The 25,555-nt window shown below is 45.7% G+C and overlaps 1 protein-coding gene across 2 annotated transcripts; it reads right to left on the bottom strand.

Annotated features, from left to right (window-relative positions):
- Window positions 1-8,544: 8,544 nt before the first annotated feature.
- Window positions 8,545-24,589, bottom strand: CUNH6orf136 (chromosome unknown C6orf136 homolog). Of its 2 annotated transcripts, none has more exons than XM_088481543.1 (6): window positions 24,260-24,589; window positions 20,995-21,483; window positions 14,315-14,403; window positions 11,980-12,180; window positions 10,708-10,777; window positions 8,545-9,176 (listed from the first exon to the last, which is right to left on the bottom strand). In XM_088481543.1, exons 1-6 carry the CDS (start codon window positions 24,359-24,361, stop codon window positions 9,045-9,047), a joined length of 1,083 nt encoding a protein of 360 aa, XP_088337669.1. In that variant the 5' UTR covers window positions 24,362-24,589; the 3' UTR covers window positions 8,545-9,044. The 2 variants fall into 2 exon arrangements, with proteins under 2 accessions (XP_088337669.1, XP_088337668.1); XM_088481542.1 differs by having other exon boundaries at window positions 8,551-9,176; window positions 24,158-24,588.
- Between the last annotated feature and the right edge of the window lie 966 nt (window positions 24,590-25,555).

Raw genomic sequence — 25,555 nt, 5'->3', positions numbered from 1 at the left:
CGGATCTTTGAGGATTTAGTTGACTTGGAGTACAGCCATGGCCAAAAGTTTTGAGAATGATAAGTATTGGTTTTCACAAAGTTTGCTGCTTCAGTGTTTTTAGATCTTTTTGTCAGATGTTACTATGGTATACTGAAGTAAAATTACAAACATTTCATAAGTGTCACAGGCTGTTATTGACAAATTAAGTTTATGCAGAGTCAATATTTGCAGCGTTGACCCTTCTTTTTCAATGTGCCCTGATATGCTGTCAATCAACTTCTGGGCCACATACTGACTGATGGTCGCCTATTCTTGCCCAATCAATGATTGGAGTTTGTGGGTTTTTATTGCCCACCCACCGCTTGAGGATTGACCACAAGGTCTCAATGGGATTAATGTCTGGGGAGTTTCCTGGCCATGGACCCAAAATTTGTTTTGTTCCCCGAGCCACATAGTTATCACTTTTGCCTTATGGCGAGGTGCTCCATCATGCTAGAAAAGGCAGTGTTCGTCATCAAACTGTTCTTGGATGGTTGGGAGAAGTTGCTCTTGGAGGATGGTTTGGTACCATTCTTTATTCATGGCTGTGTTTTTAGGGAAAATTGTGAGTGAGCCCACTCTCTTGGCTGAGAAGCAACCCCACACATGAATGGTCGCAGGATGCTTTACTGTTGGCATGACTCAGGACTGATGGTAGTGTTCACCTTTCCTTCTCTGGACAAGTGTTTTTCCAGATGCCCTAAACAATTTGAAAGGGTATTCATCAGAGAAAATAACTTTACCCAGTCCTGAGCAGTCCAATCCCTGTACCTTTTGCAGAATATCAGTCTGTCCCTGATGTTTTTCCTGGAGCGAAGTGGCTTCTTTGCTGCCCTTCTTGACACCAGGCCATCCTCCAAAAGTCTTCGCCTCTCTGTGTGTGAAGATGCACTCACACCTGCCTGCTGCCATTCCTGAGCAAGCGCTGCACTGGTGGTGCCCCGATCCCGCAGCTGAATCAACTTTAGGAGATGGTCCTGGCGCTTGCTGGACTTTCTTGGGCGCCCTGAAGCCTTCTTCACAACTATTGAACCTGTCTACTTTGCAGTTCTTGATGATCCGATAAATGGTTGATTTAGGTGCAGTCTTACTAGCAGTAATATCCTTACCTAAGAAGCCCTTTTTTTGCAAAGCAATGATGACTGCATGTTTCCTTGCAGGTAACCATGATTCTCAGAGGAAGAACAATGATTTCAAGCTCCACCCTCCTTTTAAAGCTTCCAGTCTGTTATTCTAACTCAATAAGCATGACAGAGTGATCTCCAGCCTTGTCCTCGTCAACACTCACCTGTGTTAACGAGAGAATCACTGACATGATGACAGCTGGTCCTTTTGTGGCAGGGCTGAAATGCAGTGGAATGGTTTTTGGGATTATGTTCATTGTCATGGCAAAGAGGGACTTTGCAATTCATCTGATCACTCTTCATGACATTCTGGAGTATATGCAAATTGCCATCATGAAAACTGAAGCAGCAGACTTTGTGAAAACAAATACTTGTCTCATTCTCAAAACTTTTGGCCATGGCTGTATGTGAGGCTGATCCTACACTGAATTGTGTTATTTCTCATATTTCTTGTTAGGACTTTTTCAGTAACACTGTGTTTCACATTTCTCTTCTATTGTTCTTCCTGTAACCCCCACTGTATGCTATACTTCTATTGTTTGTACACCCTGCCAGCAGTAACCTACGCAGTGCACCCCAGATGGCTGTCTTAGATGGTTTCTACATGGGCATGATGTACTACACATTGATCTATTCATACAGGCTATATTATGCTACACACGTGTCAGCTGTTCCCGTATATGCCTTGGGTCCTTGTATGGCTGATCTCACACAGTGTAACCTTTGTAGTGTGCCCAACATGGTTGCCTGGTATGCTCATGGATGTCAAGAAAAATACACCTGACTTATGTTGGGACCCTACTCCTAGTATTACCTATTCCACCCTGGGTAATCCTACGTAGTGCACCCAAGATGGCTGCCTTGCCTGGTATCTTTCGTGGGTGGATTATGTAATCCCTGGAATTTCTTACTCAAAATTTCTGCTCCCACCCTGCAATATACTTGCGCCCGAGTTTTTGACATTTTTTATTTTTTTTTTGGGTGGTTTTTCTACTTGCTGTAATACTAAATCCTTTGTACCATATGCTTTTTTTGATATCTATAAAGCACCTTGAGTCCTATGGGAGAAAGCGAGCTATACAAATAAAATTATTAGTATAGGGCGAAGTGAATAATATCAGGTTCTGGAGGCTTATTTCTAGGGCAGCGTCTCTAAAGGATGGCCCAAATTGGTGGGCCTCAAGTCAATTTTTATCATTGCTGGCGCATGGGTCATTAAGGCTGTCGAAAAATGGCTGGTAGAGCTCTCTGATGGCTTACAGGTAATAGACCAAGAACAATATTTCTCACATTGGTGGAAAATTCTAGGAATGCCGTAGAATTTAGGTGAAGCAGCAATGGATACCAGTCATGTAGGGGCAAAATTTTTAGCTTTAATGGCATCACTACTCCAAGCTCTTCGGCTTAAGCAGATGTGGGATCTAAGTAGGATCTGAAATTGCTTGCTTTCACAAGTGTGTCTTATTCAGTCCAGAAATGGAGAACATCATTTTGACAAATAATGCTCCTAACCCTAGAGGTCCCAGGGATTTGTTCTATTTGCTTCGGGTACCAGAGTGGGATGAGTCAGACCGGGGGCAGGTAGGTAGGTTTGGACTGCCCATGGACCAGCTTCCAAAGAAGATAAGCATTTGCCATAATGGGCTCCTGTTCCGACTAGGGTCTCGTCTGGTGGGAGCCTGCCTGTTTCACGGCCGAGACCAGTGGTTCGTAGTCCTGTGGACACTTTATAAATAAGGTAATGACGGATGTATAGAATTACATGTTGGTCGTTGAGGACCTATGTTGATAGGACCTGTGATATGCGCAGAATGGATTACCTTTTTGTACTCTATAACGCTGATTAGAGGCTGGATGTGTTGAAGTAGACCATTGCTAAAAGGATTATATAGTTAGTAATCAGACTTACACTGGAGCTGGACAGCACATTCCACCAGGCGAATGCCTCTTTGGTGGTACATGGCTTTGGCTGGGTAGGGTTGTATGGAATGGGCTGAGCAATTTCAGAGTGTACCCTCCCATAGAGGCTGCTTTATATTCCCCATAAAGATAATAAGTTTTTTTTTTTTTTTTTTAAATAGGCTACATCCATTAAATCCTTTTCTCTGAGTCCATTGGGGAACACTGAACACCCACTCTTTATACTACTGTGTTCGTTATAGAATTTTGTTTCACTGAAACAGAGACTATATATCCCAGTAGGCCGAGAAATGAGGGGGAAGACTGACAGTTAAAGTGCCCAAACTCCAGCTAAGCCTCTATACCCCAGTGTTCTAGTGTCCCCCGCCAATAGATTCATCGAAAACATTACTAAAAAAAAAAATCCTGTTTTATTTTTAGCTAGGTACCCTAATGTCAGTGTGCCATAGAGATTATACCTATGACTAGTGGCAGGCAGATTGCGCACAGAGGATGGGCCACTAAATTGGTCACATCCAATTCCATTATGGACTGATCCTACTGGCTGACAGGGCGTATATTGAGAGATATGGTAAGAACTTACCCTAGTTATCTCTCTTTCTTCGAAGTCCACAAGGTTGACCTTGGGGTATAGGTTGGGAACCAAATCCGGGCACCACGCAGTTAAAGCTTTTAGCTCCCAGGATGCACTGGGTTCACTTTCCCTATAACCTCGCCCCCAAGCCAGAGGCACCTCAGTTTGTAAGTAGCCAAAGGCCGGAGGAGGAAGAAAGAGAGAGAAGACTGGAACACTCAATAACCATACTCACAGAGAAGGAGACGGGAAACCGGGGACCAGTAACACAGCCCATATGAAGCCAGGTGCATCAGGGCAGGTTCCCTGTGGACTTTGAAGAAAATTAGAGATATCGTAATAACTTACCCTTGTTATCTCTCTTTCTTCGGAGTCCATAGGGGGTCCACAGGGTTGACCTTGGGGATGTCCTAAAGCAGTTCTTATAAGGGTGGGGACACTCCTGTGACGAGAGAAGAATCCGTTGCCCAAAGAAGGCATCCTGAGAGGCAAAGGAATCCAAAGTATAGAACCTTAGAAAGATGTGGACAGAAGACCACGTGGCCAACTTGCAAGGCAGAGCAGCCAATGCGCCACAGCGAGGGGCCCACAGCCCGAGTAGAAGAAGCATCAACAGAAAGGCCTTTCTATGTGTAGGCCCCCGAGATAGACATACGAAGCCATCTAGCCAATGTCTGTTTATCGGCCAGCCCTTGTTTCGTGTGAAATTCATAGACTACAAATAAGGAGTCTGATTTCCTGAAGAAACTTGAACAGACCAGGAAAACTCGGAGAGGCCGGACCACAGTCAATGAGCCCACCCCTGCCGAGTGGACTGGAGCCTGAAATGTAGGTACAATAAGTTCCTGAATAATATGGAACTTAAAAAACACTTTAAGAAGAAGGAAACACAGGGCAAGTGCGACCCACAACCCTGTCTTGGTGAAATATCCAGATGAGGGAGCCAGATGAAAACTCTCCCAATTCCGACACTCTCCTGGCAGATGTAAACACCATAAAGACAGAGTCTAAGCCATAAACCATGTAAGGGCTGTTAAAACTAGTGGTTCAAATGGAAGCCACAGGACGACACGAAGAACCACTGCCAAATCCCAAGGAGCCCCTAGGGGGGATAAAGGGAGGCAGAATTTAGAAAACCCCTGGAAGGAGGGTATGGATACCCGATAGTGGAGCAATTCCACATCCAAACCAGACTGACAGTGCAGAGACCCGCACTGACAGGAAGGCCAGGCGGAGGGCAAGACCCAAGCCAGCTGGAAGGAATGCTAGAATTTCTGGAAATACTAAACACCTGAGGATCGTAACTACAGGTACGATACCATAAGAATTAAGTATGCCACATTTTGTGGTAGAGCCCAGCAAAAGCTGGCCTACACGCTCTAAGCATCCCAATGAAGGCAGAGCCAGCAAAGCCTTAGGACCACAGTAGGGACGCAGTCAAAGACTAACGATCCAGGTACAGGGAAAGGCAAAGACCCGTAGACAACACGTTCGGATATTGAAGCAGCAGGAACAGAGTGTCGATGGGGAGACTCCAAAAATCTAAGTACCAGTGACATCTGCGGCAATCTGGAGCCACCCGCAGGAAAGTACCTCCGTCTCGATTGAAACTTCCGAAGACCTCGAGAAAGAAGGGAGACCGGAGGAAACAGGTACCCAAAGTGGAAAGTCCCCTTTACGGACAACGCATCACTGAAGGTTGCTTCAGTACCTCTAGTTCCGGACCCTAACACCGGCAGTGTGCGATAGTCAGAAGGCCATGAGGACCACCTCTGGGAGGCCGCCTCTGGTCACTAGTTGAAACCTCACTTGGAGAGGAGACGAGTCCCACGGAATGCACGTCATGACGGTTGAGGAAGTTCGCTTACCACTGAGAACTCCCGGAATGAACAGTGCAGAGAAGGCCGGACGGAGACCCTTGGACTATGTCAGAATGTGTGACATTCCTGTCACTGCTGCCAAACTACGAGTGTCTACTAGATGTAACCCACCGTTGTGACGTTATCAGACTTAACCTTCACAGGTTTACTATGAAGTATGTGTTAGGCCAGAACAAGGGCCCAAGACAGCTTAACGTGCCAATAAACTCATTGGCAGGGCGGAATCGCCAGACATCCAACTGCCACGGAAAGGAGAGCGGACCGGTCACTGCACCCCAGAGACTGGCGTCCGTTGTAAGGATTACCCTAGTTGAGATGGCCATAGCCACCCAGACAGAGACAGACACACCTCCGGAGAGAGCATTATTGTCTGAACTGTGATCCGATGGAGAAACTCGTTCCATCTGGAGAGGATTAGTTTGTGCAAAGGCCTGGAATGGAATTGAGCATATTCCACCTTACTGAAGATAGACACCCTGGATTCCAGAAACCGCATTACAGACTGTAAAGACACTTTTCGATTGCGGAGACATCCGCGCACTCGTAGATGACGAGTGGAGATTTCGTCTGACATCAGAAGGATTCTCTCATTCTGAAAATCCAGCAGGGCTCCCCGATGAATCATACCCTGGGAGGGATTCAGGGTGACTTTTTCCCAATTGATTAACCATTTGTGCTTGTGAAGGAAAGTAATGGTTAATTTGAAATGGCTTCAAAGTACCTTGGTGATCCTGCTAAGAGCAGGAGGCCGTTCAGATACTGGAGCAGTCTGATACATTGAACAGGTGAGCTGTTCTGGTAAACCACGGTGGGGCTGTGAACAGTCCAAAGGGCAGAGCTCTAAAATTGTAAGTGTTGCTGTGGCACAGCAAACTTGAGCTAACGCTGATGAGAGGGCTCTATAGGTACGTGACCTGAATATTCAGCGATACCATAAAGGCCCCAGGTTCCAAATCTCGGAAGATGGAGCGTAGGGGTTTCCTCCTGAGCCCAGGCACCTTTAGGAACTGGTTCAGGGATTTGAGACAGAGGATAGGCCAATGAGGACCATTCGGCCACTGCACCAGAAAGAAAGTAGAATAACCAGTCCTTCGCTGAGCTAGTGGGGCTGGCATAAAGAGCTCTGCTTACCACAAGGACTGTATAGCTTTTTGGATTTGTAAGGCCCTGCTCGGGTCCGAAGAAGGGCCTGTGTAACAAAACACGAGGAGGCCATCCGAGCAATGAGAGTGCATACGCGTGAGAGACTACCACTCTTACCCAAGCATCCGTGGTGACTTGACACCAGCACTGGGCGAACTGAAAAAGTCAGTACCGCACTCTGGAATCCCCCAGATGAAGACCTGTCCCCTGAGGCTGAAGGTTTATCCTTAGGTTAAGAAGCAGGGTGTGTGGATGTATAGGTCTGCTCGGTACCAGGTATGGCGGCCCTTGTGGAGGCCGACAGCCTAGGGAAAAAACATGCCTTTAGGCTGACTGAGGACAAAAATACTGAACAGATTTAGTCCGAGGCCTCATATAACTGAAGGCGGAAATTTTGCCGTTAGTGATACTGCCAATGTTGCTACAATCTTGTCAAGGTCAGGACTAAATAAGATATTCCCAATATATGGTATCTACAGTGCAGTATCGCGCTCTATCTCCTGGTCAGACCTATCTGACTAACCATCTTCACGGAAATATTAAGCAGCGCTATACTGGCCCTGACTAATGCTAAGATTAGCTGCAGGGACCCATTTTCAGCATATGCAACACACAGTTCCACCTGAAATATGGAACGTGCAGCACGCAACAGTATGTGACATGCCTCAAAAATATTGACAAATATATATATGTGAGGTCTGAGAACCACCTTAAGTACACCTGTATTAGGGCAGATTGTAAAGAAAAGGGATAGATATACACTAAAGCACAGACAGTCAGCACTAGCATAAGTCACATACAATGCAGAAATATATATACATAAACATTCCATATAATATACTGCAAATGGCACTACATTCAACTGCCCAGATTCAGTTTCTGGGAAGGCTGTGTACACATACCGAAACTGTGCGGTACGCAGGAGAACTGGACCAGCTGCTGTCCTAGGAGTTCTTCTGCACCATAGCATTAAAATGGCCGCCTGGAGACCTCAGAGGAAGCGTGGCCCGCGGAGGAAGCAGCTCAGCGACCCCAGACTATAGCACTGAAAGGCACGCTGAGCTGAAGGGAGGACTGCCTCCCCTGGCCGGCTATTGACCCCCGGGAAGCCGGCTCCCTGCGCTGATCTTGAAGTCCCGGGTGGTCTAGTGGACACACAGGGTAGGGGGGGGGGGGTCCGCCGCCACTGCCAGCGCCTCCGGTCTGTCCCCAGAGACCGGAGGCATCGGACTGCATTGGGATAGCGCAGATCACCGCAAGCGGTGACCCGCGACCTTACCTGTTCCCTGTCGATCCGGCAACAGCCCTGGGCGCCCGCAGAGTCCGGCTAGTACAGACGCTGGGGTCTCGCTGGATCCCAGATCTGTACTGGCGTCTAATGCCGGCGGGGTGACGGAGCGGCAGCTTGGACATCCTACGGACAGTCCGACGCTGCCGCTCTGAAGAATCAGAGAGTAATTAAATAAACTTAAAACATAAAATAAAGCTTAGGGGCTGCTTATCAGCCCCCCTGCGATAACGGTGACCCGACTCCGGCCAGGCACCAACTTAAAACTGAGGTGCCTCTGGCTTGGGGGCGGGGTTATAGGGAGAGTGGACCCAGTGCATCCTGGGAGCTAAAAGCTTTAACTGCGTGGTGCCCGGATTTGGTTCCCAACCTATACCCCAAGGTCAACCCTTTGGACCTCCTATGGACTCTGAAGAAGAAAATACATTTCTTTACCCACCATCACTGTTAGATAATTGACACACAGATAATCCCTTTCATTCACTCCAGCAACATTAAGCAATCTATAAAGAGCTGAATTTAGACACCTGCACTGTTAGCTGATTATTCACTAGAACATGTATAGTACATCAGGAGATGAAAACGGATTTATAATGTAGGATTACAGCACCATGCTCTTGAGACTCTCGCACACCAGAAGCAGCAATTCTATGGACTGGACCAACAATTCGCCTAACTGGCAACAAAAACACTTTGTTATAATTTAATTATATACAGTATATGTTACACATCCACAGGCATGTTCCATGTTGCGCATGCAGACACATCAGTGCAAAGTATCTCAGGGTGGAAAAACCTAGCTCTTGTTGGGCTGAGATACAGTAGCAACAAGACTCCCTACAACTTGAGGATGGCATTAATAGACAGAGCACAGACTGGATCAATATAAAAGAATAGCTGGTGTTAACGTGCTATAACTCCTAATAGTGCAGGTAGCTCTAGTACTGGCCGCTGTTTGGTTAATGTAGAGGACTCCTCCAGTATAATCTCTCTGGGCAATAGGGAACCAGTTCCTGCCACAGTCTCTCTCATGTAGGACTTGGTATGGGGGCAGCAGCAGTGCGAGAGGAGCACAGACTCCTAATGAACAGAGACTACAGTTCATGGGGTATTTTAATGGAAGAAAGCATGGTTAGAATAGGCCGATCTTCCCCCATGCCCAAAGCGAGCAGTGCCGCAGCCAGAATCGTTCTCTTGGTTACGGTCAGTGGTTGTGATGGCATCACCTGAAACATACAGAATGTATATGAAACAAACTGGAGAAGCATTTATAGTAGAGATACAGGATTTAATTAGGGAAGCCAATCCCGGATGTTTTTGAGTCCCCAAACTACCTGTGATTATAATCATTAAATCCCAGGTATTACGGGATTCAAAACACAATGTAGATTGGGTCGGGCACAGTGGGACAATACTTACCTTCTCTGTCCCAGTTGCATCATTTAGTCCTCTCAGGCTCTCCCAGCTGCCAGTAGAATAGATGGAGTTCCATGATGCAGCTACTCTCGGTCACTGATAATCTGGGAGCGCACTGTGTGGTGACATCACTGTGTGGCGCGCTCCCAGCCAATCAGAGACTGAGAGCAGCCACATCACAGGTCTCCCAACATGATTGTGCAGAGCTGAGCAAGGCTTCCCTGTGAGCCTGCAGCCTTTTCTAGCACCTAGGAGGCCCGTGACCAGCAGAGCTTGCACTCTATCTACAACAAGCATGATGCAGTTGGATCTCTTTGTACAATTCAATCCCAGGATTGCAATTTATTTTTCAATCCCAAATTGCCGGATTACAAAAGTGGTGTGGGATTTGCTTCCCTACATTTATTTATGGTTACACAGAATAGAAATGTACACAGTTTGCAAATATGAATATAGAATAATACAGGAGGCTGGATTTCCTTCATTTAGTTCAGTGGTTCTCAACTCCAGCCCTCAAATACCCCCAACAGCTTAGGTTTGCTGGATATCTTTAATCAGACACAGGAGAGTAATCTATTTTGCAGGGTCTGTAATGATCCCACCTGCTTCCAGAGACAGAAATCCTCAAAATATGACCTGTTGGGAAAACTTGAAGGTTGAGGAACCACGGATTTAGCGCACTAAAGAGGGACAGATCTTGTGACACATAAATACATCATATTACTGAGCTAACTAAATACTGTACATGAAACATTGGAGATTTATTATTGGCATTAAATCCCTTTCATGTAGGTCTATATGGTCACTGCCAAATGGTGTTTTACCTCTAGGTGGCACCAGCTGGAGAAATGGAAGTTTAAAAATAAAGTTGGTCTCCTCCACTGTCTATATAATAAAAGCTTCTGCATTTAGTTTCCCATTGAACAGAGCTTTTAGCGGTGCTAAATGATAGAAATTAGCCAGAGAAACCAAGGAGCGGACAACGTGAAGGAGCGATGCCCTCCATGCCCGAGACTAGGCTGGAGCTAAGTGCACTGACCATCCAGGAAAGGGATATAGGGGCAGATGTATGACGCAGTGAAAAGAGTGGAGGAGTATGCCAGTAGAAAGTTACCCATGGCAACCAATCAGCTTCTACCTATCATTTTATAGAATGTACTTGAGAAATGCAACCTCAAAGCTGATTGGTTGCCAGGGGCAACCACTAGCACACTTCTCCACTTTTTTCACTGCTTCGTACATCTACCCCATAATCAGCAGAGTAATTGTATATTTCTCCATTGGTGTAATGGGTCTGGACACAGCACTGTGCGGTCAAATTTTATATTGTAATTAACTTACCCGTTCAACTTTATGAAGACATATTAAGCCATCAGGAGCCAGCTGGAAGGTGGAGAAAGCATCATAGGTGCTACAAAACAAAACAGTCAGTATTCAATAAGTGTGAATGTTTAGGATATGAAAGTGAAGTGCCCTGTATTGCAGAGGAAGCAGCCATATTGCTAGGAATGAGCTCAGCGAATTGATTGATTACTAGCTCACATTATAAAAGTAATATATATAGGACTGTCTCCACTGTGCTGGATCACAATGACCCCTTACAGGGATGCCAACTCCTGGATATTTCCCGCTATTGCAGTCAGCCCTCCTGCTTAGTATTACAGCAGGGTTCTCGCTTACCCGGCCAGGTTTGCCTCTATGCACACTGCTGCCAGAACACTGTGCATGAATGTACAAACCACACACGGAATTGGTATGAAATACCGCTGGCCGCATGGCCGGCGGTTCGATTCCCGTCAGCGGCAGCCCGACAGGAGCAGAGTGCGATGCAGCGGAAGGCCGACAGCGCTGGAAATCCCGATCGTGGATAGGTAAGTATCCACTAACCTAACCCCCCTAACCCTCCTTAGGGGTGCCTAACCCTAACCTCCCCCCTAAGTGCCTAACCCTAACCACCCCCTTCCCCGCTGCCTAGACCTAAGTCCCCCGGGGGGGTGCCTAACCCTAAGTCCCCCCCGGGGGTGCCTAACCCTAACCCTCCCTCCCCCTAGCCTAACCCAAACCCTAAGTCCCCCCCCGGGATGCCTAAACCTAACCCTCCCCCCCCCACAGCTGTCCGCTCGCGGCGCCCGGCATCCCTCCGATCGGGATGCCGGGCGCCGGTCTCCCGGCGTCGGGGAAATGCGGGCGTCTACATCTAGACGCCCGGCATTTCACCCTTGCCGGGATAAGACAGTCGGGAAGCCGGCTGCCGGTATATAGGCAGTTGGCTTCCCGATTGCCTCTCCCACACACAATATAAAAGACGAGTGATATCAAAATCAGACTTCCATATATGCAGATAAAAGGCGCAGCACTCTCAAGAGTAGTTGTGTTAGAATTATATCACAAAAGTTTATTCGTCACATACGTACTATGTAGTACTGAAACGCTGACCTACATGAATGAATGAAACGCTTTGACACTGTAGGTCCTTAGTGTACTGTAGAATAGATAAATTGGTATAAAGATACTATCATCATGAACTACCATTCAGATCTTTCAGTCATCTGTGACCAATGCAAACATACACAGGGCTTACCTGTACAGCTCACTAACATACGCAGGGCTTACCTGTACAGCTCACTCTTGTCACTACGGAAAGGGTACAGCAGGAGACAGTGTAATGGGATGCCAGAGAACGACCAGCGGGCCTGGATACTGTTGGTCTCGGGATGAGAGGTCAGTTTCAGTACCGTTAAACGTGTATTGGTGTAATAACACAATAGCAGCAGCCGGACGCACGTCAGAAAGAGCTGGTACTTTACCAGTCCACTGTGGGAGAGGAACAGGAGTCAGACCACAGAGCGCCACTCACAGACAGCACGTTTAATAAAGTACTATAATTAGAGCGTTAGAAAACACTACGGGGCACATTTAATAATCATGGTGTAGGTGGTATAATCCCTGCCAATCACACGCTGTCATTTGCCTAGTATTGCTCAGAACTGTAACTCAAACATCAGTTCCTGTCTGTTACAGCGAGGTTTGCCACTTAGTACTACCGGAAACTGGTGCAGAGGAAAGAGATGGTTTTCCCTATAGCATCAAGATTATGTCATATTTCACCAGCAGTTTATTTAGATAATGCAAACAAACATGTTACTAAGGGTAACCACCTCCCTCTCTCTGCACCAATTTCATAACTACGCTGCATTAAACTTCCGCAATGCACACAAGAAACCTCAATACAAATATTGTGTGACAGATGGAGTCAATAGTGTGATTAGTAATGACCCCCTCCCCCCATAAACTTAAGAACTTTAAATAACTGGGCTGATATTGGCTATAACAGCCCCAAAACAACCGAGAAGCCAGGTGATCATTGAAGAAAGTGTGGATGGAGGATGTTAGGAGTGTGCAGTCTATGGGCCACTCTAACAGGCTGTAATTAAGCTGGAGAAGATCTGGCTAATCGGCTCTAGAGAAAAACAATCAGATCTGGTCAGATTAATGCTGCATACACACGGTCACATTTTGTTAAAGATATGAACGATAACGATTGTAAAAATCGTTCAAATCGTTGACATGTTTGGCATGCATCGACCAACGATGTGCGTAGTGTTCACTCTAGCTTCGCTGCGCGCTCCTGAAAATGGGGCGTGGCCATTGAAAAGGGGACGTGTCTATAAGACACGTCCCCTTTTCGTCACTCTTGGGGGCGTGCACGGCACTTACGAACACGCCGGGCAGCCCCCAAGCGCTGCTGAAAGGAAGAACAGATGGCGTCTATTCACAGGTGGCGACCGGGTCACAGCACATTTAACCACCCGCTGGACACTGCGACCCGCGGGTCGAGACGGCTGTTTTCGCGGGGCGCTGCGCGGTAAGGGCAGGGCGCTTGGGTGCTCCAGAAGGAGGGCTTGGGCGCTCCTGAAGGAGGGCAGGGCGCCGTGCCCCGCTAAAACAGCCTAGCGGGACCGCTAATGCGCGTTCACGAAAGTCAGATAATGATATCTGTCATCGACTGTTTGCAGACAGATTTGGACGATTTCATTCATTTTTAATGCTGTCAAAAATCGTTCAAATCGTTGATGAAATTGTTATCGTTTAACGGTAACGATGATCTGACAAGTCGGACCGTGTGTATGCACCATAAGTCGCGCACGTGAGGCCAATTAACCCCTTCACTGCAGGTGACAAGCAGGGGCCCTTTTTCAAACTAGGTGCCCCATCAGAAGTTATTCTGTGGTTACCATTGTGTGCCCCCTCTTTCAAATGTGACCCCCTTAGTAGCTATTGTCTGGTGACCAGCAGACAATATTACCCTGCACTACGTTTCCCATAGATGGCGGAGGGCACTAAAGGTGCCCAATCTCCCTATACTGGCAAAAACACGTGGTGGGACACTCGTTAGATAGAATGAAGTCCTCTCTTCAAACCATATACCCTTTAGATTTTATACTGCGTGGTGATTGCATGTAATCATATGTTCCACAGGTCAGCCCCAACCTGGGTCAAACAAACAGGAAAAAAATACAGGTTAATCTCATTTAATACAGTAGGTTTTCTCTAGTTTTTTTTTTTTTTTTTAAAAGATAAATGTTAACTATTCGGTGCCCAGACTCTCAGCTCTCCAGACTAAACCCAGAGTGATCCCTGTGCCCCCTAGTGGATGAAGAAGAAATCTTGTTAGGCTACCATATTATCCATACACATTTGTTTGCATTTAGTTTTAAATGGCAAAAAAAATACAAAAAACAAATATGCCTTATTTTCCCGTGCAGAGTTTATTAGTAGCCTAGACTATAGAAGTGATGTTACAGCAGCCGTTTGTCCAATCAGAATGCTGCATTTTATTCGCATCACCTAACAGGTCGTACGCCCAAGTCAAACTTTGCATTTGCAACATTGCCAAATAATCAAGATGCTATTGTGATAGAATTTAATAATGGGCGAGAGCTCTTACCGTAGGTGCATGTGCAGCATATTACTGACAAACTCCATGTCCTTCCTGTATAACGTATAGTTTCCAGACTTCCACAAGAAATTTGGCAACTGCAATAGTAGCGGAAACGATTAGTGAGAGACTACAGTGCTGGGAGGCAACACAAAGTGGGAACCCTAAGCAGGGGAAGGGCAAGACCACTAGTAGGAAAACATCGGTACTTCATGGGGAGGATGGGAGTAACTGCTTATGTTTCCACAAAATAAACACAATCAGTATAAAGTCATAAAAATACATTTAATCTTAAGACGACTTAAAACTAAATTCCATTAAAACAAGTAGATTGTCCCTGTGCAGTTACCAGATTTGGAATATTCAGAACAAAGTCATTATGTTTATAAATATTCAGGGTACCAAGAAGGGCATGTGCTCTTTGCCTTCACACTTTGCATTTATAACAACGGGCACTCAATGTATTGACGTGACAGAAAATTTATTTCACAAACCTTAACATCAGTGCAGATGACTGGGGTAAATAGGTAGAAAACCGATGCCATTAGTAGACAAGGAGATGTTACCTTACAGCTGTTACATCCATTCAGGTCACTGTGATTCACCACAACAAGCAATATCAATTCTATAGGGTTTTCAGCAGTGTTTGGGACTGGGTAAGGTCAATAAAATAACCAAGTCTCAGCTGCCTGCTCTCCCGCAATCCAACGTGTCCTGCAATGTCTCCAACGATCTGAGCTCAGGGTCCTCGCCCCTGCTCGGGGTGGGCTTTGCTCTCACCCTGCTGAATTATAAATCTCTGAGACAGAGATGCAGCTTTTTAAAGGCCCTCCCTTAAGTAGGGGAAAGGATCTCATGCCTTGGAGACATTAAGGGACCAGCTAGGTCAGTGACAATAAGTAAGATTTCGGTCATTTCACTAATCTTGCCTATCTTCAACCGCAACTAAATATTTAGTTTTGGCTGCATTATCCTTTAATTAAACAGAACAGGCAAACAGATTGGGAACACCAGACTTGCAAGAGCACAATCCCTTGTAAAAAGCACAATTTATAAAAAGAAGAGGAGAATCGCTGGAAGGGTGACAAATGAACAGATACCTGGGACAAAGACCGTATTCTGAACCACGTACCAGAACTTCAATCCTGAAAACCTTTAAGGAGCATACACACTAGACGATATGCTCCCTGAGCGATATCGTCTAGTGTGTCCCTGGCAGGGTGTGCTCAATGTCGTTCATGACATTGAGCACACCTGCTGAACGATATCATTAACGATATCGTTCAGCGCCGGGCTCTCTCCCCCATTCCCCAACAATATCGTCAGGTTGACCTGCATGTTTACCCGATGAACAATAACGACCTGCGGGAACGCGCATCATACGTCGTTCATCATTTAGGTAAAAAAATGGACGATAAAGTGAACGACTGAACGATAACGAGATCGTTCAGTTGTCCACTTTAATTGCCCAGTGTGTGCACACCAGTAGACTATTTTCACACCACATAGCTGGCTGAATGTGCCCCATAATCACCCACTATACCTGCTCTGTATTACACGTACAAGAGACCTCGGAACCGAACGGGCTGTTTTGTCTTCATGTTAAATCTCAGCAGACTGTGGACTGACCATTCAGGTTACACCTATTACACAGTAACACTAAGGTCTGCAGTGTTCTCCCCAGGCTTTTTTTTTTGGCCGGTCCAACCAGCAAGAAACCCCCTGCCGTCTGGCAGCCCTCATCCGGCGCTCTCACCACCAATGTGCCCCTGCCGCCCTGCACCCTCACCAACGTGTCCTTGTTGCCGACGGACACTGTACGGATGCCAGACGAAGCCCCCGATGGGAAGATCGTGTGACTCTGACATCAGCGCAGCTCGACCGCGTCACAGTGCAGGGCGGTGTCAAGCTGGAGGGCAGAGATCCCTCCCCCACAATAAAAGAAAGGGCGCACTGTCCGGGTGGGAACAGTCCCCTGAGCACATTGAAGAGAGTGGTCCTTCTGCGTCCACTCTCTGTTCTGTGTATCTTCTGGGAGCTGTAAAAAAAAAAAAAATCTGTGGAGCCAGCAATTGGGGGACAGTATCTGGGAGCTGTTAAAATAAATATTAAATCAATATAAGGTCAGTATTTCAACATTTCATTATTGCGAAGGCCCCCACCCGACTACTTCTTGATGCCTCGCGGCTGGAACCATTTTCTGGGGAGAACACTGGTCTGTACTAAGCGGCACATATTCAGAGCAGGCCATTTTTTTCAGTTTTGTTTGCGGGATTAATATTGATGGCAGAACCATTGCATGTACCATTATTTAGGTCTTAAAGCTCCGCTGAAAAGACAAACCACAGTCATCTGAGACAGAGGCAGTTTAAGAAAGGGGCCTGTTTGCAGCCTCCGTGCTGTTACCCTCCTCTCCAGCAACGCAGTAGACTCTGGCTTAGTGCAAGAGTCTACTGCGCATGCGCAGGTATCCGGGAACATGGCACCCATGCTATGTTCCTGGAGACATCTCTACTGCGCATAAGCAAATCACTGGAAAAATGGCCGCTGCACCATTTTCCCGGAGATTACAGTCTGCAGCACCGGCCCATATGGGGCTCTGCAGAGGTCAGTTTAATTATATAGGTGCAGGGTGTGTGCTTCCCTGGATCCAGGGCCCATGTGCACAGCACACTCTGAACCCATTATAGATACCAGACACATGGAGGACGCTGCTCACTTTGAACACTTTCCAGGCTTAATGTAGTAGTAGACTCGTACGGGAATGTCAACCAAATAAGGGGGTCAAAGAGATACCAATTTCCCTTTGTAAAAGACCTGTGGTGCCATGCTGAGCTGGAAAAGACGTGTAGGCAGCACACCATCATGTAGTGGCAGAGTTGCCACTGCATGCTTCCTATAGACAAAAGTGGTAAACATGAAGCTTTGCTGTATATCAAAAATCCAAAAGGTAATACTAAGTTCAGTTAGGGGAGGCTGGGCACAGACGTACACAGGGAATTGGGTGTAATGAAGCCACTTCCAGTGAAAAACATGCAAGGAACTGGGGCCATAATTTAGACTGGGACAAATCCAAGGAGTTGATAAGCCTAAACAAATAATACTGGCATCTAAGTTTTGGGACTTGTCTTTGGTGCCAATGGATGCACCTCTACTCGGCAAGGTATCAGCCACAATCAAATCCTCATTCTTTCTTCTGAGGAACATAGCCAGAATCAAGCACTTAGTTCCCTCAGAAGATCTGCCTAAAGTCATACATGCATTTATATCATTACGCCTAGACTACTGCAATGCCCTCTACCTCGGTCTCCCAGCAAAAGAATTACACCGCTTGCAGATGGTACAAAATGCAGCTGCCAGGCTATTAACCAACCAGCCCCGTTCCAGCCACATAACACCCATTCTCTACTCCCTTCACTGGCTGCCTGTCAGATGGCGAATTGCTCTACATGACCATGGCCCACGGTACCTGAAGCAGCTTCTGATTCCCTACTGTCCCACTCGATTACTGCGATCCGTTGATGAAGGACTATTAACAGTACCTAGAATCTCAAGGAATTCGTCTGGGGGTCGAGCTTTCAGTTTTGTGGCTCCAGCCTTATGGAACTCACTTCCCCGCACAGTTCGAGAGGCCTCCACTGAAGAATCCTTCAAAAATAGACTCAAGACTCACCTTTTCACCCAAGCATCTCACTAATGTCCCTTGTTTAAGCTTATTTTGTACTGTAAATGTAAAGCACTTAGAGTCCTTTAGGAGAAAAGCGCTATATAACTAAAATTGTTATTATGATCATCATCATCATCTTAAAACATCCTGCTGAATCCTAGATTTGGCTGATTGGTTTGTGAAATCTACAATATTTTGTCCCCCACCTGCTATAAATGTATAACCTTAGTCACATATGACTAATTCGGGAATAGTTTTCTGAATTACAAACCCTTAATCAGGTTTGGATTTCCCCGAAAGAAAAGTACCTCTGAGGAAGTTGCCCAGGAGCCACGAAATGCGACAGGTTATTGCCACATTTGATGCCACTTGGATCTTTCAACACTAGGGTCACCATCTTACATTACAAGCTTTGCGGGTATGCAGTTCCCAGATAGGAGTCATCTCCCACATGCACTGAGGCATCCAGATCACGTTACATAAAAATGCGACTTGCCGGATAAGAACCATCACTGGCCGGTTAGGGAGCAGATACCATTAACCCTTGATGTTATCAGGACTTACGTTGCTTACAGCATTGAACTTCGTTGTCTCCCTGCTAATGCCGTTTCCCTTCAGATCTTTGTGGATAATGACCCAGTATAAATGACTTGACCAATTGCTGTATTGGAACTGTATGATATCCCTTTATATACATAAAGGGGGTGATTCAACTGTTAGCGCCGGTGGCTGTCAGTGCTGAGCGCCTGACGGAGCAATTCAATTGTTGCTCTGTTCGGGCACGATAGCCGCTGGCATTTCTGCTTTCTCCCTCCTGAGAAGCGACCAGATATGCGCGATAAGTCCTGCTTTTGGGCCTAACCAGGACTTTACACGGGTTTAGCTGGTTTACGCGTCTGAACCCGGTCTAATTAGGCGCGATACAAAATGGGCACCCAAAAACAATTGAAATGCAACTTTGGGCGCCCATGAATTGCCCCCTATGTGAGCCATTGTGACATCTATATTATGAATTCCAAGTGTTTGTCTTATTAATTTAGTATACATGAGCGACCATTTACATTTTATTTATTTCCATTCAAATAAATTTCATACTGTATTCTAATATATACACTTCATCCAGGTTTTTTTTATTTTTTTATTTATTAATTCTCCCTCTTTAGTGCTTCTATCCATTTTCCTTATCAATCCTCGCCCTTGTGGCCTTCATTGATTACATGCTAACAATACAGTGTATGAATCACCTGCACCTTAGATTATCTGCATATACTCTGGCTGATGTTTGGGTCATGTCCTGACGATAGAGCAGGTTCTCAGGACCCCACACAATTTACGTGTTCCAGACCACCCAGCAGGTGCACAGGTGTAGTTATTACTAAAGGAGCCTATCCATTTAACGACATGAAAGTCTGAACGTCCAGACTTTAATGTCGCTGAGGCGCAAGCACGGCACTGAAAGATGGCCACTCAACTCAGTGCAAGAGCCAAACCTCCCTGTCTATTAACATGCCGAACCTGACGACCGTCGTCAGGTTGACGGGCATGTTCGATAGATAGTCGGGGTCGGCAAGGACCCAGCGTGCACGCGCATCGCTGGTCCTTGCCGGCTATCCACTTGCAGACTTTCTGGACGTTATGACCAAAACCTCCTGGTTTTGGTCGCATTGTGCAGAAAGTCAGCAAATGAATAGGCTCCTTAAGTATCACATTTGAAAAGATCCACAGGTGGAGCCAATTATTTCACTTGTGATTCTGTGAGGAGACCTGGAAAACATGCACTGTTTGGGGTACTGAGGACCGAGTTTGAGAAGCTAGGTACACAATAGATGATTTTTTACACAATTTGTCATTTTCCAACGGATGAGAACAACAGATCGTTAAATTGTCCAGTGTGCGCACACTATGGGCTTGATTCAGACCAGCTCGCTAAATGCGTTCGCACGCAACAAAAGTTTGCATAACCCACGATCGCTCTTCAAGGCATTAGCACTCCCACTATGTCTTGGCGTGCGATCGCACTGTGTATGCAGACGCCCACCAGCCTGTTTTAAGACGCCCACTTATGCACGTCATCTCCAGGAAATGTATGCAACCATCATTAACATCGAGTACCATCGGAAGCGAGCGCAGCGCTTGTGGGTAACCATACCCTACCGCAAGCACTGCGGGTGCTTCAGTGTAAAATTCAGCCAAGCGACGTGTACTATGAAGCTGCATCATTATGCACGCCTCTGAAACGGTGTTGAGACGCTCGGGCACGCCTGCGTCCGCACCTCCACTCCCTCGTTTTCAAAGACTAACCAGTCACCACCCACAAACGGCTCGTCCTGTCACTCATTCTGCCGGGCTGTCTATGTGCAGCGAGTAAATGTTTCCCGATCGCCTGGACTAGTTCGCGCACGCGTATTGCGATGCATACACACAATGCAAACATCAGCAGTCTGAGTGCGAACGCTTCCACGCGTGCGGGCCTGAATCGGGCGTCTTCCGTCGCATCTTCAATCTGCCGTACATGCTGCTCAATCTGAGGATATAGTCATCGATTTTTCGCAAATCGGGCAGTGTGTACGCACTACCGGATGACCAGGCAATACGTTACGTTATAAAGTTAACAATTAAACGGCCGAACGACGCACAATCTATAGTTCGGAAGATTGCAGTGTGTATGCGCACTACATTGTTTGTCTGGGAGTTCAAGGGAAATCGGGATGACCATTGCATCGTTTGCACATTGTCCAATATGTACCCATCTTAGTGATAGAGGAATATACAGTAGCTCCAAAATGCTGAAGAACTGTGAACAGATTACAAGTAGAACACGTGACACCATGCAATTAGTCTGGCAGGAATCTGAGCTCCTGCACGCTGCTACTTTTGCCTAAAACCACCTCCCCCTTCTTCAGCACCATGGCCCAGATCACAAAGCACAACTCTAGGGGAGCCACAAAACAATATTTTTCCCCCTGATGCAAGAGATACATTAACATGTGTTATCATCACTGGAATTCTGTCCTTCACTCACCTCTTCCCTCAGTTTCTCATGCATCAACGCCAGGTGCTGTTCCATATCAGGTTTGTTATCTCCAGGAACTCGGCTCGCTCCAACCTTCTTCCCTGGAGTAAAGACTAATAAACCGTTGTGGGCTGTAGGTGTGGGAAAAGCTAGAGCCTGATAAGGAGTCCTGCAGACTCCCGGTTCAAACAGGCTTCTAAAACAGTCTAACTGAGTACTACTTAGATGCCAGCACTCCCTGTCGACAGGGTACACATTGCCGGGCTGGATGTTGGGTAGTAATCCTCTACATGGCTTTGGTGGTAACTTCTTCTGCATTAGAAAGTCCTGCAGCCTTTGCCGAGCTTTGCCCTGCTCGGTCGCTGGTAAACACATTCTAAGGCCCACGGGCCTGGCGTGTGGGGAGAGCGTGGTAGTTGTCGATGGTAGAGGTCTTCTATGAGGAGTGGTGATACGGGTACATGGCCTCACTTCTCGGTACAAGATGGCATCTCGAGCCTAGTACACAACAAGATATAACCAGACGTCACCAAACTAAAGTGTAAGACGGTACAAGCAAATATACAGCTCTCCTATTAAGGAGTCTAAAGTAGGAGCATTCTTAAAGCCTACGAAACCAAGCTTGAGGAAGAGATCTCCAAGTTTTTCACTTGTAAAAAGGACCATGATCCAGTGTCCAAGGTCCCTTTGAAGAATATAAATGGCATTTTGCCCAAGAACTTCTGTGAATATCAGTGACAACTTTATCCCCTCAACCCACCATAATAGCAATTAAAGAGTTATGACTGAGATACAGCCAGTGCAAACTATAGAAGCGGATAACCTTGTGTCTCCATTTATATTAGACGTTCAATAACATTTGCGACTTTATGCCCGTGCAGAGGTACTTCCGCTGGAATTGTTAGAGCCACATATTGCAATATAAGCTTCTATTCACCAATCATTACTATATATACCATGTAGGATTCATAGGTTTAGATTGATCAAACACCTCCAATATTTCAAATGGACGAAGGACACTTTAAATCACAATAAATGACATAGTTTGTAGCAATTGTTTCTGACATCAGATTTGTTATTGCATATTTTGGTTTTACCTACCTTGTGATGGGACTATACTAATTCCAAAACCTATATGAAGAATTTATAGAAATTTTATTTAACAAAAAAAAATAAAATAAAAAAAATAACATTAAAACTAAAGCCCACTAGTGTGCGCTCATACAAGCAACTTTTACCACGATCAGGAGAATTGAGATGCTAGCATCAGCTTTGCTACAGTAAAATAGTACATTTTTCATCTGGGTCAATACTTAATCAAATAGAAATATATACAGTAAATACAAATAAGCCTGCGAGAAATACTCTCAGCATACAGCTAGAAGTACTTCTACTAACAGTATACCTGTGCAATTTTATACAATACAATACAAGACTACCAAACCCCCTAATGAAATATATATATAACACACACACACAGAGTATAATAATGAAACATTCCATCAGAACAAGAGTTAGTGAGAACATGCATTTCTCTATGGCAGTGATTTTCAACTGGAGGCACATTACAAAAGATTTTAAAATTGCCAAGGTGTACTATATGGCGATGCTATGTGTGTTACCAGTGAAAAAATATATACACATTGCCTCCACCATTAAAAAAAAACAAAAAAAACAAAAAAAACACACACACACATAGGTCTCCACAGGAATAAAACACACTACGGTCCATATTCAATTAAACGCGAAAAGATGACGTCATTTCGCCAGGTGGAAAAGTATCGCCGTATTTAATTCCAAATACGTTTTGCGGACGCGAAAACGCAATCCAATGTAATAGGCGAAATGAATAGGTGGTGAAAAAAAAAAAGTGCAGAATTGCGGTTTTGGGGTGCAAACGTCAGGAAACCACTCAGCACCCTTGGGACAGACACCCAAAGCATAACGGAGTCAAAAAAATACTTAAAAAAAAAAAAAATGAAGAACAACCCAAAAAATAACTTTGCAAAAGGGGGCAAAAACTAAATAAATCAAAGTCAGGGTACAAACTTAGAAACTAGTGAAATAAGCTTTTGGGGGGCCTGCAAGTATGGGGAAGGTGTTTTTTGATTGCAGGTGCTTGCTGAAGGTGCGTTTTAAAAAACTTAATTTTTGCAAATTTTAACCATGCTAGCACCCATTTTCATGTACCCCAAATTTGCTGGGACTAGTTATTTTCTGCAAAAAACCCTGCAAAATGCTATTCTTCACCACTTGTGCAAATACGCTAATTAGCAGCTATTGAAAGCATTTAAGTACCCCAAATACCTTCAGCAGGGCTATTCGGGGGCATCTAGATTGAACCCCAATGTTAGTGCATCTTTTAGTGGGGGTGTCAGGCTGATTTCCCCAAATCTGACAGCACTTTTCGCCTGTTTGCGCTTCGTTGGGTCCCATTATCGTGTCCTTTGGAATTGAATAGGACGAAAAGCGGGGCCACGCACGAAAAGCTTTCGCCTCCAAAACACGCGAAAAGTACATTCTGCCGACGTCTGCGAAATTATCGCGGCTAATTGAATACAGCCCTACATTGGCATCCTCAGGACACACTGCAGTACAAGTCCGCTGAGCTGACCACCGCGGCACACTTGGCAACTGCTCGCAAAACCGCTGCTCTATGGGGGTCGATTAAATTGCGGGCGATGCCCGCTGAGTGATGTTTGGAACGCCAGTAACAGCACGCCAGATCGCCCCAATATCACATATTTTTGTTTGCAGCCCCATAGGGGGGGGGGGGGGGGCACAGTTTTGGGGGCTACATTAAATGTGGCATACGTGCGCACTATATCGCGGTCATCGGCCACAATTGATTCGCTCCATTTGTGTCCATCCATAGGATACATGAGATGAGATACTATACAGCTATGATTCCACCAATACAACAAATATAGGGAAACTTGTATATACTAGTATATCCAAACACACTAAGAACATGTACAGGGAAAGACCTAAAAAGCTGATGTGGCAGAACATGCAGTCACTAATACATACAGGAGAAAAGTGGCGGTCTCCATATATGTATGGCGGTGGAGATATGTATATATATATATATATACACACATACACACACAGAGAGAGATAGAATCACGCAGAAAGGGGGGTGACAGCTCCCTGTATAAGTCAGAGTAATTACCTGGAGCTGCCAGTCCTCTATATGACTGTATCTGTATGGCCCGGGCCGGCGGGAACAGGGTAACCTATAGGATATGGAGCTATAACTGTGTACTGCACTCACCCTGCCGCCCTCCCGTAGCCTCCCGGCCGCCCCACCCGCTCCGCTCTTCCACCGGCCACCCAGCCCGGGGGCCCCGCGGATCTTCCTCACACACAGCGCCATCTCCCCCCCCCACCGGCACAGCACCCCGCAACGATGACCGGTACCGAGCGTGACGTCAGAGCAGCACAGAGAGCGCTGACAGGGAGCCAATAGAGAGGGGAGAGACAGATCCTCCAGCGGCCACTCTGGTAACCGAACACCCGCCCGGAAAATCTCGACGGACCAATCACAGATCAGAGGTGTGAGTCTGCCGTCCAATCATGTGACCGGCAGCTGCCAGGGAGCCCGCCTTTCGGAGCTCTGGAGCAATGGAGAGCCAGGGCTCGCGTGCACTTCCTCGTTATGCGCTCCCTCTGTAACCAGAACGTTCATACTAATAGGCGCTTTCCTATTGGTTAATGTCACACCCTGTTGCCCAGCTAGAGATTTCATTGGTTCTGGAAGTATATAGGATGTGATGCAAAGGCAGCCATCTTGGAAGAGGAAACATACTCATGTCCTTCAATGACATGTAGGGGAGAGGACAATTGTGGACTGTAGTCAGTGACAGTGTGTAGAGAAGGAATAGGACTGCTAGCAGCGCTGTAGTATTATTAGTTACACGGGAAGGGTAATAAGGGCATATACTGCTGCTACACGTGTTTGCAGAAAAGCAAGTTATTGTGTGTGCATGTATAATATATATATATATATATATATATATATATATATGTCACATAACCGCTAACATTTTAGTATATGCTGCTAAAAGTTTGTAGCATATTGTATGAAAATTTATATATTTATCGTGTATTGATTTCCCATGTGTGTAAACATTGAACATTATTCACGTGGATTTTACTGGTTTCGTTTGCTTAATTTGTAGCAGAGCCCTTTAGGGACAGATATGTAACGTGAGTCACATGTCAAAATTGATTTTACGTATAGTTAGGTTAACATTCAGTTTTTAGTTTGTGTGTCAATCATAAGTTTAGGGTCTTATAAGTGTGTATAGTATAACAATCAATGTAAAAACTAATTAGGAGAGCAGGTTTAAATAAATGTACAAGTCCCCTCAGTTCCTCTGTCCATTCTTTTGTAACATGAGTCACGCATATAAACAAAATTTAATAAAGAGTGCACATTTTTTTCTGCCTCTTAGCATTAAATATGACTACCTACCCCATATATTATTGTCATAATTTTAAAATGTTGAATCACAGCTTCATTTTTGTGTGTGGTGCATTTAAACTTCTAAAAAATTAACATGAAATA

Source organism: Taudactylus pleione, unplaced genomic scaffold (assembly GCF_031769625.1).
Source record: "Taudactylus pleione unplaced genomic scaffold, aTauple2 ptg000274l, whole genome shotgun sequence".
NCBI lineage: Eukaryota > Metazoa > Chordata > Amphibia > Anura > Myobatrachidae > Taudactylus > Taudactylus pleione.
The sequence above is the reverse complement of the archived record's forward strand: the minus strand, read 5'-3'. Positions and strand labels throughout refer to the sequence as shown.